Below are 17,726 nucleotides of genomic sequence, written 5' to 3'. Positions count from 1 at the left end.
TACGCGCACCTCCCGAACAGCGACAACGACAGCAATGTATTTTTTCTTTTCTTATGACAAATCTACTAATTGTCAATCGCTTTGGATTAAAGCATCTGCTTAATGCCCTAAATGTCAATGTAAATGTAAACGTGAATTTCTCCCTGAGCACGGACACTGACTGGAGCTGGATCCATAAACAACCAAACTTTTCTTCCCCTATAGTGACCTCTCCATCATTCCGACCCTCAACAAATGGGTCATTCTTAAGAGATATCACACACGCAAACGCACACGCAAACACACACGCACACACACACACACACACACACACACACACACACACACACACACACACACAGACAAATACACACACACACACGGCATCACATACCACCATCACGACCATCATCACTCCCACCAAGAGCGGGTGACAACATAAATGATTTTACATCTCTCTCTTGATGTCGTTGCCCCGCCCTCATCAACCAACCCACCTTCATCATCCATCCCCCTTGTTATCCAACCACCCCCTCATCATCCATCCCGCCTTTATCATCCATCCTGCCCTCATCAACCACCCCCCTCATCGGCTACCCCCCTCATCATCCATCCCCCCTCATCATCCATCCCGCCTTTATCATCCACCCCCCCTCATCATCCATCCCGCTTTTATCATCCAACCCCCCTCATCATCCATCCCGCCCTCATCATACATCCCGCCCTCATCATCCACCCCCCTCATCATCCATCCCCCTTCATCATCAACCCGCCCACATCATCAACCCCCCCTCATCATCCATCCCACCTTTATCATCCACCCCCCTCATCATCCATCCTGCCCTCATCATCCATCCCGCCTTCATCATCCACCCCCCTCATCATCCATCCCGCCCCTCCTGTTGACAGTTGCCACGATGCCGTGAGACCGTGCGGCGTCCGACGTCACCGCGTCTGACGGACGGATGACGTTCCGGCTCTTTAATGCTTTTATGGGACCTCGTCCCATAAACGCATTAAAAGACTTTCTACATTCTCCCAAGCGCTTGCACGGCCCCCATGGGGGCTGTGCGCGCTGACGTCCCCCGCCCTGCGGCTCCAGGGAGGGGGAGGACCCACGTCATGGTGGGCCTTCAGGTAAAACGCACCAGAGAAGAAGTAATGGACTCTCCAGACAATGCGATAATGTGTTAGAGATTAGGGGTGTGTGTGTGTGTATGTTTGTGTGTGTGTTTGTAAATGAGAGAGAATAAGAAATGGAAGGGGGGGGAGAGAGAGGAATAGGGGAAATAGGACATTGAGGAGGGAAAGAGAAACAGCCAAGAACGACTCCCATATATTTGTGTTAGTATTGATAAGGTTTAAATTGTACTGCATTGGCCGGCATGTTTACACACACGTCTCTGCAGCCTGGACTTGCTGGGCTGAATATGAAGATGTTTTAACCCTTTAATGTCTGAAGGAAATGGCACCCACGTGAAAAAAGAGGTCTGCTGTTCTGAAGCCCAGCAGCCAAGAGACCAGCGTGACAGACACTCACCTGGAGCCACGTGCTCAGTGGTTAAAGGAAGTGTTTACCAGGGCAACACACACTTATTCTTATCACTTATAGCTTAAGCTTCATAGCTTTTAGATTATATTTTTTGTTAAAGGGGACCTATTATGCTTTTTCGACTTTTATGACCTATAAACGTTGTTATAATGATTGATAGTCATGTTTAACCATACTAAAGTGTTAAATAATGACGTACATGCATTTCGACGTATTCCCTGCTGACAGTCTGGGGTGGCTGTGCAGAGCGCTAAACAATCGGAACAACGTTTGCGATTCACTTGTTCACATTTCCAGGACATCATCTACGTAGAGGCACTCCTGCCACGCCCCCATATGCCTGGTCACCTGCTCGCACGAGCTTCAAGTCCAAAGAATAAGGTTCAAAACACGCCATTTTACGTGAAATTAGCTTACAATATGTCTCCAATTACCTTTGCTGTAGTAGGCTACATGCATGCGCAAAAGGTGGGGGTGGAGCTCTACTGCCCTTCGCAGGTCTTCCGGAAGGTAACCAATCACAACTGAGTGGGGTTGGCAGGAGGGGGGCGAGGGGGCGGAGAAGGACGAAACCGAGCATTGACAGAGAATGCTGAAAGCGCCCAGATGAGAGGAAGAGTTTCCCGAAAATCTACATCGACCAGAAAAGTAGTATAATAGGGTCTCTTTAACGTGCCAAGAAGTTTACATTCAGCGTCCTCGAATAAATAATGTAACCTAGACCTGAAGAGGCCTGAAGACAGCAGTCTGTGTGTGAGTGTGTTTCACAGGAGGTAGCATGCTCACATATAGTAATATAATAATTTAACAATATAGTTTGATCGTTAATTTGGAGTGAAACCACATTTCTGTTGCCGTGGCAACAGTCACCAGGATTGGTCACTGGATCAGGCCCGAGCAGTCGTTTTTTAAGCAGATAGAAAGGAACTAATGTGTCCCGCTGAGGGCCTCGATGGGCTCCTATTTACATGTAGAGTGTTTTGGGTTTTCTAGGAATACATCTCAAGATTCTGGCTATGTTTTCTCTGCAAAACCAACACTAATGCCTTCTCTCACTCTCTCTCTCCCTATCCCCCTCTCTCTCCCCCCATTTCTCTCCTCCCCCCCGCACTCCCTCTCTCTCTCTCTCTCTTTCTCTCTCTCGCCCCTAATTTGTTCTTACCCCTGTTTATGTGGAGGTAGAACTCAGGAGGTAGAGCAGTTGTCTTGTAACCTAAAGGTTGCTAGTTCGATCCCCAGCTCCTCCTTGAGTGTTCATGTGTCCCTGAGCAAGACACTTAACCCTAACTGCTCCTGACGAGCTGGCTGTCGCCTTGCATGGTTGACTCTGCCGTCGGTGTGTCAATGTGTGTATTAACTGATGTAAGTCGCTTTGGATAAAATCGCCTGCTAAATGCCCTATATGTAAATCTTTATGTGATTGGTCTATTTTTGCCGCTTTCAACTCTGTTATGCCCTCTTTCCCTCATTGTCTTCTCCGTAGTCTCTCTCTCTCTCTCTCTCTCTCTCTCTCTCTCTCTCTCTCTCTCTCTCTCTCTCTCTCTCTCTCTCTCTCTCTCTCTCACTCAGGCTGCAGTACCACCTCTCACCGCAGGGCTAAATGGGGGCGCCCTGTCTCCACCACTGCGCCTCTCAGCGAGTCGCCGTTCGTTCTTCCCGTTGAACCCGGTGTCGCCAGGTCTCTCATTCACGTGAAATAATCCACACCGGCTCCTTGACACGGATGTCTGTCAGTTCAAAGCTGATGCTTCTTTATTAGCATATTTACATTCATCATGAAACACAAGTCAGACACAAGTGATTGTTCGGTGTCCGCCAACCTGTGATAATGAGGGGGGGGGGGGGAGTTGTCCGCCACCCGGTGCTGAAGGGGGTCCAACGCCAACCCGGTGCTGAAGGGGGATGGGAGAGCTATCCGGCCGCTCGGTGCTGAAGGAGGCTTTCCGCCTCCCGGTGCTGAATCCTCTCGCGATATACATAGACTTAGCCAAACAATTAAAAGGCATTTCTGAATCTTATTCATTCGAAAGAAATATCCTTTAATTGTAAGATTAAGACTATTAAGCCGCCGAGTGGTCCTCTGGAGATAGAAGGTTCAGGTTCTTGAGACAGCTCCCTCTGTCTGAGGGCCCACAGGGTCTCGAACCAGGGACCATCTGAGAAGCTCATCCATCATCAGATCAACATCCAATCATCACATTACTTCAACTGTTTCACATAATTACCAACGACTACAACCGCAGTTAATCCCCTTAACATGAAACTTCATATGTTGGCTGGCTGAAAAAAAAAAATATAAACACACACTCACATTCACACTCACACACACGCACGCACACGCACGCACACACACACACACACACACACACACACACACACACACACACACACACACACACACACACACACACACACACACACACACACACACACACACACACACACGACCAAGCTAGGGTCACATCCCCTGGCCAAACCCACCTGCTGAGTTTCCCCCTTTTCTTGAGAAGGAGTCGAGGAGATGATCTTAAATTAGCCCACAGCTCTCTGCCATCTCTCTCTGAACACCGGAATGTCGTTGGATCAGAGCCGCGGCCAACAGCTGTTTCCCCCCGCGGACGGCCATCCGCGTAACGAACCACGGTATGCTCGCGGTCCATCGGGCGCAGTTCGCGGCGCGCCCTCTCCGCTCGGTCCAGACGCCGAAACGATACCGCATTTATTCTGATGATGACAAGTTTGGTAACATGACATGCAACTCCTCCGACGAAGGTTTTACGCATCCATCCATGACATAGCATCGGCTACACTTTTAATAATCTAGGGCTACAATACATATTAATATACATTGATACATTTACATTGGTGAAATCTAAAAAGTCCATCCCGCGCGTCACGAGTCGGTGCGAGATTCCTTCGAAAGGCGCGAACGACTCCCCGGGTTCGGAGTCCCCATGAGCACGCGACGCGTGTCGATGCTGCACTGCCGCGAGGTCGTCCACCGTCCGCCCGGGACCGGTGCCGCCAGGAGCCGCGTGAGCCCCGTCCCGTCCCTCAATCTCCCCGTGCTTTGGCTCTCCTCCGGTCCGACCTCAGAGCGCAACATAGAGGCTCTGCAGTCACGTGGGTTGAGGAAGCGCGCGCGCGAGAGAGAGAGAGAGAGAGAGAGAGAGAGAGAGAGAGAGAGAGAGAGAGAGAGAGAGAGAGAGAGAGAGAGAGAGAGACGCTGCTCGGTCCTCCTCCTCAGTCAGACTCCGCGCTATCGCTGGTACAGCGGAGGAGAAGCGCTCCGCTCTGTGATCTAGTGTATTTGCCTCCCTCTGCACTTGTTTTGGATTTCTAAAACCTTCCCATAGCCTTCCAGCCTGTCGGACTTTGTCTTCTCTGGACTCGAGGATACCTGAAGCGGTTCTATCGCCTTTTACGCAGCGCGGATTATTGTGGATCTGACCGCCGGACGCCGAGGCGCCGCGGAGGAGCGGAGATGGAGCTGCTCGTGTTGAGTCTCTCCCTTTGGATACTGCAAAGCAACACGGTGGACGCGGACTCCATCATCCACATCGGTAAGGGAGCGAGCTCGGAGATAGGTGGTCGTGTGAGGGGCTCCGGGAGAATGAGACGCAGCACGATTCAACTCCGTCGATGCAGCCCTGAGATGGAAAAAAAAAAAGCCCGATCAGTGAATTTAGTGGACGTGTTGACTTTAGTTTGGAGCGCTACGTCCATTGAATCGCACTCTGCGTAGCTCACCGTTAGAACCCCTCATCATTGCCAGCTCAATGTTGAGCGACTGTTGCATCCTGGCTCCTATGCGCTCACACACCGTGTTGATATATTCACACACACACACACACACACACACACACACACACACACACACACACACACACACGCACACACGCACACGCACACGCACAGACACAGACACACACACACACACACACACCCACACACACACACACACACACACACACACACACACAGACACACACACACACACACACACGTGCACACACACGCGCACACACACACACACACACACACACACACACACACACACACACACACACACACGCACACACACGCATGCACGCGCGCGTGCATGCACTTAAACACGAACACACACAGCCAATGATAATAATCAATGCTGCGCGCCGTAGAAAGTCATCGCAAAGTGTGTGACGAACGATAACTCCGATCTGTCTCAGAAAAGGAGACGCACATCAGGCGGATTGCTGATGAACTTGCGGCAGTGCAACGCAGAGTAACCCCTCATCTCGGACCAGAGAATAGTATATCATATGAATAATATATAATATGTATAATAATATAACGGGACAACGGGAATGGAGGCGGGAAACCAGCTCGACGTGGGTGTTAGGAGACTAATCCATTCCCCCTCCTCCACTCGTCCTCTCTCTCTCTCTCTCTCTCTCTCGCTCCCTCGCTCAGCTATAAGGCTGAACTTTGAATTGGACATGAGCAACATGTTAATCAGTTCGGCCATAGTAAGAAATGACAAACCGGACAAGAGCCAACTGTTTGTTCTTAAGAAAAACACTGACAACCGACCCTATAAAGATTCAATTGGAAATAAAAGGAGCCAGATGAAATATGTTGCGTTATGAAATATGTTGCTTTATGCTGAATATTTATATTTATTTCCAGTGTCATCCGTTTTGCTGTATAGCCAAGACCAAACGGAAATAAATAAAGTAATGCAGCTATAGAAGTATAGCTAAAAAGACACCAATGCTCCTATCGGCTGGCCGATTTTTGAACAGATTGGCCCAAGTGTTTCTACGATGCCCGAGATGATGTGATGCGGCAGCCGTCCTCCTCTGTTTGGAGAGCCATCGACTTTGGGAGGGGGGAAGGGTGGTTGACAAAAATCGATTCGTCTGACATTACCAAAAATTCTGTTGGGGCATTGCAATTGAAATTAATCCCAGATCAACACTATCGAAGGCAGCATTAGGCTGCCTCGGAAGAGGCCAAAAGATCACACACACAATCACATACAAACACACGCACGCACAAACAAGCATACCCAGACACACATATACACAGCCACACACACACACACACACACACACACACACACACACACACACACACACACACACACACACACACACACACACACACACACACACACACACACACACACACACACAGACAGACAGACAGACAGACAGACAGACAGACAGACAGACAGACAGACAGACAGACAGACAGACAGACAGACAGACAGACAGACAGACAGACAGACAGACAGACAGACAGACAGACAGACAGACAGACAGACAGACAGAGACACACTCACACACACACACACACACACACAATAGCGTGATGGAGCCACTTAACTTTACCAAAATGAATGTTGAATGAATGTTGGGCTTTGCCATAGCGCTCCATAATGAATGAGCTCCGGTGAGCTCAGCACTGGTTGGCAGCTGAATAAAGGTTTGTCTGCTCTGAGCTTCACTAGGGTTATTTTAGTAGCCGGCCATTGATGCAAGTTTGGACATAGTTGGGCTCTCTCGTCATATTGATTTTGATTTCTCTCATCAACGTTCTGCAGTCCTTGCAATGTGTTGCCTCTGCATAGACCTGCAGTGGTGGATTGTTCAGTATGGTTTGAGTCCAAGACCAAAGATTCTGTTTTCATACCCTGATGTCCCTGGTGGTCTTGACTGTGATGGTCTTCAGTCTGGTGGTCTGGACTGTGATGGCCTTCAGTCTGGTGGTCTTGACTGTGATGGCCTTCAGTCTGGTGGTCTTGACTGAGGTGGTCTTCAGTCTGATGGTCTTGACTGTGATGGTCTTCAGTCTGGTGGTCTTGACTGTGATGGTCTTCAGTCTGGTGGTCCGGACTGTGATGGCCTTCAGTCTGGTGGTCTTGACTGTGATGTTCTTGATCATGGTGTTCTTCAATCTGGTGGTCTTCAGTCCGGTGGTCTTGTCTGAGGTGGTCTTGATCATGATGTTCTTGACATTGCTAATCTCAGCACACATGGACATGGCAGCATCTGATGTGGCCCTGGTGTCATCCTCGCCCTCCTCCCCTGGGCCTGCCTCCCCGTCACTCCCGCTCATCCTCCCCCATTGCCTCATCCTCTGTGACATCCTGGTTCATTCCCTCCTTCTCCCTCCTGCTCCGTGCCTCCTCTTCTCTGCTCGCACTAGCTTCAACAACTTCAACCTGGCGGCCCGCTGGACGCTGGGGAGAGGAGATTTAGCGGGAGAGAGGAGGAACCTGACTCCTGGAGCGTGTATCTAAAGTCATTATGCTGCTGTGAATTCCTGCTGGCCCCAGCCCGCCTCTCCCTCACTGGCCCCTCGGACTCTAAACGGCCCCCAGTTCACAGGCAGCAGGGCGGTTTGGGAGGAGGTGGAGGAGGAGAGATTGCTTTGATCTCCGACAGAGGCCCTGGTCGACTGATAGGAATTGATTTAGGGAGGGATTCGGGGTTGATGTTGTGATGGGGGTGGGGATAAGGGGACAGTGAGGAGGAGTGGACCTGTCCATCCGTTTTTTTCCCAATTTCTTTTCCGAAAAGCACCGTGGGAATCCAATCTTCCGTGTCTGGCAGCTGGAAAAGGCACAGCTGGGTCTTTGCTCTTGTCCCCGCCGCTAAATAAAGAACTAACCAGCCTTAAGGAGCCGCTTAGAACCTGCTTCCAGGAGAAGTCCCTTTCAACACTGTTTAGAGTAGAAGCGGCTTAGAACCTGATTTGAGAGTAAGGTGCTTAGAACCTGCTTAAAGGAGAAGCTGGTTAGTTTAAAGCCTACCAGAGGAGAAGCCGTTTTGAACCTGCTTAAAAGAGAAGCCAATTATAAGTGACCTACATTGGACGTTTTTCAGAGCTGCTTCGAGGAGAAGCCAATCACAGTACTTACAGAGGAAGCCACTTAGCACCTGGTGAGTGGAGAAGCTGTATAGAACCTCATTAATGGAGAAGGACCTAATTAGAGGGGAACCTAATTAGAGGGGTAACTGCTAAGACAAAAATGCAGATAGGGCCTTCCTGTGCTCCTGCTAAGCTTTAGCTTTCCATCAAACCTGCCCATGTATTTATGCATACACACGGAGACACGCACACACACACGCAAGTACACAAACACACACAATCTAGATGAACTAGGCTAGAATGCCTGAACCATGCGTGACCCATCCTCTCAAGGTTTATTCACCATTTTTTCTTCATTGGAACCGTGTTGGATGAATAAATAAAGCGTGCTTTCCTGACAGCACCTCTCTGTGGCCTGACCTTGATACCAGTGGACAGACCAGCGCCGAAAAGGCTACAGGCGCAGCAAAACATCGTTCCCAGGCGGTCCATTCTCACTTCAGAACACCCAGGGTCCTCTGCTTCAGAAGTGTTTAATGTGGAGAGAGAGGGCGGAACTTTGGATTCCACGCAAGGGTTTAGTGCCGAGATGCAAGAGGAGAAGGGACTTCTGATAGAGGGGTATCTGTAGGCACAGGTTTTGGATAGTGGTTTGTAAAATTCCTTCTAAAATATACGTTTTCACTTTCATGCTCTCATTATTCTCACTTCACTAAGCCGGCGTACCACCTCCTCCGGTCTATCATTATGGTGTACCAGATCAGCTGAACCATTTGTGAGCCTCTTTCGGACGCGGTGCTGTTTAGGGAGCCAGTGACACAGTGGCCTGGGGTGGGGGGGGGGGGGGGGGGGGGGGGGCTGGTGGTAGGTGCCTGGGGGGGCTCTTGGAGGGATGAGGCCTGGGTGGGAGGGGCCTGTGGGGAGGGGCCTGGGGAAGAGGGGCCTGAGTGGGAGGGGCCTGGAAGGGGGGGGGGGCTTGGAGGGAAGGGGCCCGGGGGGAGGGGCCTTGGAGGGGAGGTAGACCGGGTCCAGCCCGTCTAACTAGTCCCCTTAGTTTGAACCAGGAGGAGCTTATTCTCACATTGATTCACTTGTGCATGTTTCTTTTCCTCCTTTGTTCCATGGTTCATTCCTTCCGCTACATGACTTTAATCCTAGTCTTCATATAATCCTAGCTGGGCTATATTATTTTGGCTCACGTTTGTGGGCACGGAAATGTAGCATTGCATTTTGTGTCCATGTGGGCTTCATTCTTCGTGCTCGTGGTCTGCAGCGTATTTGTCTGCCTGTTTCTTGTCTAAATTGGCTTAGAGGGGCATTTCTGTCTGCATTGTTTGCCTGATGAAAAATGTGTGCGCATCATGTATTGAATCAATGTAAGACCAGTACTGTCATTCTTTTTATTGTTAGCGTCAGGGAAGCTAGAGAGAGAGAGAGAGAGAGAGAGAGAGAGAGAGAGAGAGAGCGAGAGAGAGAGAGAGAGAGAGAGAGAGAGAGAGAGAGAGAGAGAGAGAGAGAGAGAGAGAGAGAGAGGGACAGAGAGACCGTTAGAGGGGAGAGAGAGAGAAAGAAAGAGAGAGTGAGGGAGAGAGAGAGAGAGAGAGAGAGAGAGAGAGAGAGAGAGAGAGAGAGGGACAGAGAGACGGAGAGAAAAAGAGAGACCGTTAAGGTGCGTTCACACCAAAAGAAACATTCGTCACCCGTTCGCGTTGTCGCCCAAGTTTTGTCGTGCGACGAATCATAAACTGTCCCTGTGCAAGTTTTGTCAGGCGAATTTGCTGCGGTTCACCCCGGTGACCACTGATTGGCTGTTACGTTACACATGTCACTCAGTGGCCACGTTGATTGGCTGTCAGCACGTGAACGTCGCAGCAAAGTTGAAATATTCAATTTAAGCGAGTTTGTCGTGCTACAAATCCTTGTGAACACGCGCGCCTGTCGAGGGAGAAAGTGTGCCGCGACAAATCGAAGCCGGTTTTCTCTAGCGAATAATTCGCCCGATTCTTGTCTCTACGTTCACTTTGTTTGGGATCGTGTTGCACGTTCGCGTTTGATGTGAACGCACCTAAGGGAAAGAGAGAGAGTTTGTGCTGGCAGATAGCTTTAATTACGGACAATCACGAGTTATGGTTAAGGTGCTTGCACACTGCCACGCGGGAACCGCCCTTATAACCGCCTCGCTGCCGGAGGGTTCAGCGCAGCGCTGTGAAGGGCCAGGCGTTTTCAAAAGCGGCTGCTGCTGCTGCAGCTGCTGCCGCCGAAAGCTTCAACACGGGGAAAGCTAAGCGGCAGGGCAAAATCTGTGCGCGTTGACCTGGGCGGCAACCGCTTCCTGGTTTTCAGCCGCTTTTGTAACCGCCTCCCCTCTGCCGCCCTTTCCTCATTGAAATGAATGGAGGCGGCGAGTTGTCGCGCGGCAGTGCGAAAGCAGCTTTAGGGGTTAGATTTCCCCCTGTGGAGACCCATGGTATAAATGAATGCCTTGTGAGATACGTTGGGAAGAAGTAAATCCATATGCCATATGTTATGTATAATATTTATGCATATATATAGGCCAAATATTACATATATAGGCCTATCTTGCTACTATAATAGCAGTCCTTTCGCACCAGCTACTCATGTGCACATGTGCCAAGCAGCCTGTAGCTAACACACACACAGCATGCGCGATTGCATACTTGCATTTATTTTGTTATATAAAAAACGTTAAATTCAATCATCGCACTGATAACAACCCATTCACGGGATTTTGAAGAGACAGCATCTGTATAACACAGAATGATCGATGTCAATAACACAATATGGTGAACTATGTCTATAGAGTCCACCACAAGACTAAACTTTGTTACTCAAATGCCTCCCGAACTGTCTGTACACTTTGTTGCTCAAACTTATTATTACCCACCTCCTTGAGCCTCACCAAATGTAAATGGACTGCATTTATATAGCACTTTTCTAACCATTGGCCACCCAAAGAGCTTTACAATATTGCCTCACATTCACCATTCATGCACACATTCACACACCGACGGCGGATTCAACCATGCAAGGCGACAGCCAGCTCGTTGGGAGCAGTTAGGGTTAGGTGCCTTGCTCAAGGACACCTCGACACTCTAGGAGGAGCAGGTGATCGAACCAACAACCTTCAGGTTACCAGCCAACCCGCTCCACCTCCTGAGCTAAAACCGCCCAATCTCTTGCGATTTTGATATCCCCCCCTTTCCCCTCCCCCCTGTGGACCGTTTTAGTTGTCTTATTTTCTTATGTTTTGTGTGCTATGTTTGACTCTAGGCTACTGCTGCCTGTCTTGGCCAGGTCACTGGAAGAGATATTTAATCTCAATGATGATTATGATTTTCCACTAGCCAATAGTATTTGCCTTGCATTTTAAAATGTCAATGCACTTTTCAGCCCTGAATAACAGTAAAAGCCATTTAATAATTTATTTGCATGTATAGTATACTGCACTTTCCATTGAACAATTATCCCTGTTACCATTAATTGACTAACTTTATAATGTGGTGAAATGCTCACACACTAGCTGCTTTCAGACACACGTGTAAGTCCTGATATTATCCTGATGGGCCGTATGTGTGAACAACATATCCTGACATTTGTACCCTGAAAATCACCTGAATAAAACTACCCCTGAGGTAGTATTTTCTCTGTAGGAAATGTAAATTACCTTATTTGTGAATGAGGAGTAGAAAGTCAGTCTTTCTCACACCACTTCAGTGGGCGTGTTGATGACGCATATCATTGAGGGGCCCCCTAAATGATAATCAGCCTGTTGCCTTTTGTTCCCCGAATGATTAAAAAATATTTAAATGTTGGCACTGCTTTCATGAATCATTTGTGGTGAATGAATGTTATACGTTGCAAAATGATATGCAAAATGTTATTATATTATGCACTCAGAAATGTGTTACATTATCAACTGGGGTTTCCACATTATTGCTATTAGTTTAATTACAACTCGAAGTTGAGCGCGTGCGACACGCGCGCAAAAGCTCTAGTATATATAATGTTGTACCTCCTTCTCACTGTCTTTGTTTTCCTGGAGACAAGCTGATACCCACAGAAGCAGCCTGCTTGGTTGCTGTCCATGGTGCTGCACAACAATACAAACCGTGTGGACACCAGACAGCTGGACGCCGGACACCGGACAAAAGACAGCCGGATTGGACAGCCATGCTTTTATTCAGGCACACAATAATTTCATCTGTCCATTTAAAGATACAGAAATATAGTGCATGTAACAAATTGCTTGCATACTAAATTCAACTTTGACCTAGATTATTGACCCCACCCACACACACACACACACACACACACACACACACACACACACACACACACACACACACACACACACACACACACACACACACACACACACGCACGCACACACACACACACACGTGTGTATTCTTCAGCTGCGCCTGGGATCTGTAGCTCTTTAATGTAAGGAAGCATTCTGTGTTTGCTCAGGGACTCTTCCTTCGTTGGGGTTAGCTGTGTGTTCCCATGAAGTGAACTTGGATGCTGTTAGCATTCTTGATTAGCAGCCGTTTCATTTCCGCCTTCAGGGCCCATGCTCACCGTGTTGTGACTGGACTGTACCATCTTGGACCATGTCATCCCGGCTTCACATTGAGCCAGGACGAAATGCTGCCTTTGCCGTTTCCAATGTCCGCAGCTGGCATCTTTGAATGACCGTAAGCCCCGTGAAGCAATTTAACACCTACCTGCTCCTGAAAGGTGTTGTAGGTATTATTTAGGAGATTTTATTTGAGTATAGTTTGGTAGCAATGGCCTGGTCACCTGTCAGCTGTTAGAGGGTGAAATGTGCTGTGAGAATATCTGCTGGCTGCACTCCGGCCTCGTTGAGAGAGAAGATGCATCACTTCTCTCTCAACATAAGAGAAATGTAAGGAAGGAGAGAGCAGTGGGATTTTTTTATTTTTTGTCATTGGCTTTGACAATCTTGCCCTCTTCTGCTCTCTCTTTACAGCTCTTGAATCTTACAGCAGCCTTAATGACGTGAATTTGTATTAATCATCAGTGCTTTGGATTAAAGTAGCCTGCTAAATCGTTAATGGTGCGTGTTCCATAACCTTTTCAGAAACACAGTGTGCTTAGTTGACGCTAACTTCCGATTTCACAGATTTATACACTGGCAAAGAACGGCTGGTAAACTTTAAATGCCAACCATTGTGCTCTGTATAAGGAACAACTTGATTGTATGTATTATATGATAACAAAACATACAATCATACAAATCACAATCATAAAAGAAACATTCAATATATAACCAATCGACCTCAACAGTTTTTCCCAGTGTAAACATTCTGCATGTTACGTCATTCCTGGAAGTGCTGCCTTAGTAACACAGGTTATGATTTATTCATTTAATGAACCACTTCAACTACAATGAGAACCAGGTGCCGATCGACTGCTGTGTCCAGGAAATGCGATACTCGTTGACCGTTGCTTGGTCAAGATATCCTGGGAATTACTCCTCAAAAGAATTGTAGTTTTTGCAAGATTTGCAAAAACTACAAGACTTTTTTTAGGTTTGGATGCAACTCTGCTAAACATGCATTCCTCCCCACTCTAGTTTTTTGTCTCTGCAGTTTTTTTGGCGATCAGCCTTATATTATGTGTAACATCCACGGTTAAAATCCACCATAGTTGCCTTAAGCAGTTGGTCATTTTGCTCAATGTTCATGTGCTCACACTTGGACATATATTGTAGTGATACCTTCCCATGTCGGCAGGTAATAACATTCCCTTACAAATATATTTTCTCAGGAAAATAGAAGGCTGTTAAAAGATACATAAAAACAACAAAAGCCACAGGAAATGAATGTTGGCAGGGGGAGATCATTGGGTCATTATTTAGAGTTGGTATTAAGCTTTAAAACCTTAAGTAGCTTTAGGTATTTCCAAGTGAAGCTGCCTCCTTCAGAAAGCAGCAGATGAAGAATCACACCTTGATACATCAAACCTCTCGTCGTGGCTCGTACGCATAGAGCAACAAGGTTTATTCTTAATTAGCCACGCTTGATAGACTTGTAATTTTAGAAAAGCTGATGATTGATTGATCATGCCTGGAAAGGGAATGGAGGGAGGGAAGTCCATTCTGCTGTGAGCACACTCCAGCTCTGAACTGAAGGAATTCAGATATTCACGTCCAATTGGCACAACCGGCCTGACAAATGGAAGGCTTACTTGTGATTATTTTCTACATTCATCCAAATCTCCCCATCCGTCATTTTTATTTATGAGTCCATCCTCCACATTTTAATGTTAAACATAACTTACCAATTCATCCAACCGTTCTTTACCCATGAGCACTTTCAAATGTGAGAACTTTCTAATGTAGTCATTAATTAAAATTTAGCATGGCCATTAATCCCGTGAATCTTATAAAGTAAATGCATACCTTTGATACAGTGGACTAAGCAAGCAAAAATAGTTGGTAGTTAGAGGTAGAGTTATATGCTTAATTATGTAACTATATTATGAGTATTTACTTGTATATACTTCATTTAACTGTATCAAGATATAGACACTGCATAGCGATATAAACACTACACCACGATATAGACACTGCATAGTGATATAGACACTACACCAATATAGACACTGCATAGAGATATAGACACTGCTTAATGATATAGATACTGCATAGAGATATAGACACTGCATAGAGATTTAGACAATGCATAGTGATATAGATACTGCATAGAGATATAGACATTGCATAGAGCTATAGACACTGCATAGTGATATAGGTACTGCATAGAGATATAGAAACTGCATAGAGATATAGGTAATGCATAGCGATATAGATACTGCATAGTTATAGACACTGCATAGCGATATAGACTCTAGCGATATAAAGAGTGCATAATGATACAGAGACTGCATAGCGATATAGACACTGCATAGCGATATAGACACTGGATCGCGATATAGACACTGCATAGCGACAGTGTCTTGAATCATAAAAAATTGAAGACACTGTCCATGAATTTTTACTCTCCTTCTATAGCCCTGCTTTCTCCATTGAACAAAGAAAGCCGGCTGGGGGATTAAGGGGGATTATACACCCTAGGCTTTACACAGGCATGACAGTGAATTTGCAGGGCATCCCAAGCCGCGAACGTACCGGCTTGGCATTGTAAAAAATGCCTATAGGCACTGCATAGCGATAAAGACACTAGCAATATAGACACTGCATAGTGATTTATGCCGCTTTTCCACCGCACATGTAGCTCGACTCGACACGACTCGACACGACACGACTCGACACGGTAGCAGCACGGGTGCTTTTCCACCGCAAATAGTACCTCCTGGACGTGGGCGGGGTCGGCTGCGCGAAAGGGCCGTGACGTATTTGTGTACGCGACGCAAACAACACATACGCAACCCACACATGGACAGAACCCACATAACAACAATGGAGGACATCGATCACATTACTATTATTAGCTGGCATGTTGAAGAAGTTGGAGAAGTGGAACATGTTGGCTGCGGCGCTGCTATGGATGTTACCAGCATGGTTGCCATGTCGCTCTCGTGACTTCGTCACACTCTCTGGCCAATCAGTCGCCGGCCGTCTGCAGACGTCACCTTTTAGCATCGGCTCAGCTCGCTTGGAACCTAGAGCGAGTAGGTACTAGAAAAAGTAGCCACTTCAGGTACCAGATACCATGGTACCGCGGTGGAAACGCAAAAAATGCGAGCTGAGTCGAGTCGTGTCGAGCTGGTACCATGCAGTGGAAAAGCAGCAATAGACACTCCATAGCGATATAGACACTAGTGATATAGACAATAGCGATATAGACACTGCATAGCGATAAGACACTGCTTAGTGACATAGACACTACATAGTGATATAGACACTGCATAGCGATAGAGATACTGTATAGTGATATAGACAATGCATGCTGACTAAATGCCAGATTAAAGAATAGTAAACTAATGGTGAAGTAACTTTGGTCCCAAAGATGTCCTCCACCTGTGACCTGGACCAATTTCTCTCAACCCTGATAAAAAGTCACTCCTTTGCAATAAGTCCCATGATCAACAAAATCATCAATGAGTCCCTCCGGTCCGGCCATGTCCCCACGTCTCTGAAAACTGCTGTCATCAAGCCAGTACTCTAAAACCTCAGCCTTGACCCCTAAGCACCTGCCAACTACCGCCTCATCACCAACCTCCCTTTCCTATCAAAGGTGTTGGAAAAGGTAGTTTCTGCCCAACTGGACCCTCAACTGACCATCGAGGCCCACATTAAACATCTTTGCATAACCTCCTTCTTCCAACTAAAGAACATTGCAAAACTTCGCCCCATACTCACTCTCCCCGATGCCGACTTCTGCAATGCACTCCTCATCAGGATCCCCAGCAAGAACATCCACCGGCTGCAGTACATCCAGAATTGTGCTGCCAGGATCCTGATGGGGGTGCGGAAGTACCACCACATCATACCCATCCTCAAATTCCTCCACTGGCTTCCTGTCCAGTACAGGATCGAATTCAAGGTTTCCCTTCTGTCCCACCAGTGCCTCCATGGCACTGCCTCCCTTTACCTCAAAGAACTCATCACCCCCCATTCCTCCTCACGCCATCTCCGCTCTGGACAAGCCAACCTCCTCCAGCTTCCCCAGACAAGGCACCGAACTATTGGCGACCGCGCCTTCTGCTCAGCTGCCCCCAGTCTGTGGAATGCTCTCCCTGACCATCTAAGGGCCCCACACACTGTGGATTCTTGCAAAAAAGGCCTGAAAACTCATCTTTTTAGAAAAGCCTTTGGCTAAACTGTTATTTCAAATGTTTTTTCTCTGTCTTTCTTTTTAATCTAGTTTTAAAGTATTTTATTTAGTTTTTATCCTTTTGCATGTGCATTGTAGTAATTTGAGGTAATTGAGTTGATGTAAAGTGCGTTATAAATACCATTTATTATTATTATTCTATTCATGGGGTGGTTGGTGGTTCGACTGAGGTAATCTTGACAATACATTGGTACAATAGGGCTTGTTTGCTCATTTTCCATCTGGAGGCTGAGAATAAAGGGATCAGAATCAGGAGGTATTTTTGGGGCGGAGTTTAAGGATATTCAACGCTGGAGCGACGTGTGTGTTTGGCTCCGAGACACAAGGTTCTGCTCTCTTAGCAAGGGTTGGCTTGTCAAGAAGGTGTCTACTAAGCGGTCAACAATGAACAGCTTTGAGACGTATATTCCGGTGATGCGGTCAGGCCTCGTTAACCATGTCCTTCTCCGTCAGGCGCTATCTTTGAGGAGAACGCGCTGCGGGATGAGGAG

General features: G+C 47.4%; 1 protein-coding gene across 2 annotated transcripts in view; it reads left to right on the top strand.

Annotated features, from left to right (window-relative positions):
- Positions 1 to 4,752: 4,752 nt before the first annotated feature.
- The window catches only part of LOC132446484 (glutamate receptor ionotropic, delta-1-like), a 594,597-nt gene continuing 581,623 nt past the window's right edge, over positions 4,753 to 17,726 (top strand). For both annotated transcript variants that reach the window (XM_060036803.1, XM_060036802.1), the window contains exons 1-2: positions 4,753 to 5,094; positions 17,689 to 17,726. The exon at positions 17,689 to 17,726 is cut by the window's right edge and continues 118 nt beyond it. In XM_060036803.1, coding sequence (XP_059892786.1) covers positions 5,016 to 5,094; positions 17,689 to 17,726 — 117 coding nt within the window. In that variant the 5' untranslated portion in view covers positions 4,753 to 5,015. The remainder of the gene's footprint in view (positions 5,095 to 17,688) is intronic.

The sequence above is a fragment of the Gadus macrocephalus genome, chromosome 18 (genome assembly GCF_031168955.1).
Source record: "Gadus macrocephalus chromosome 18, ASM3116895v1".
NCBI lineage: Eukaryota > Metazoa > Chordata > Actinopteri > Gadiformes > Gadidae > Gadus > Gadus macrocephalus.
Note: the sequence above shows the minus strand (reverse complement) of the source record. Positions and strands in the feature narration are given on the sequence as shown.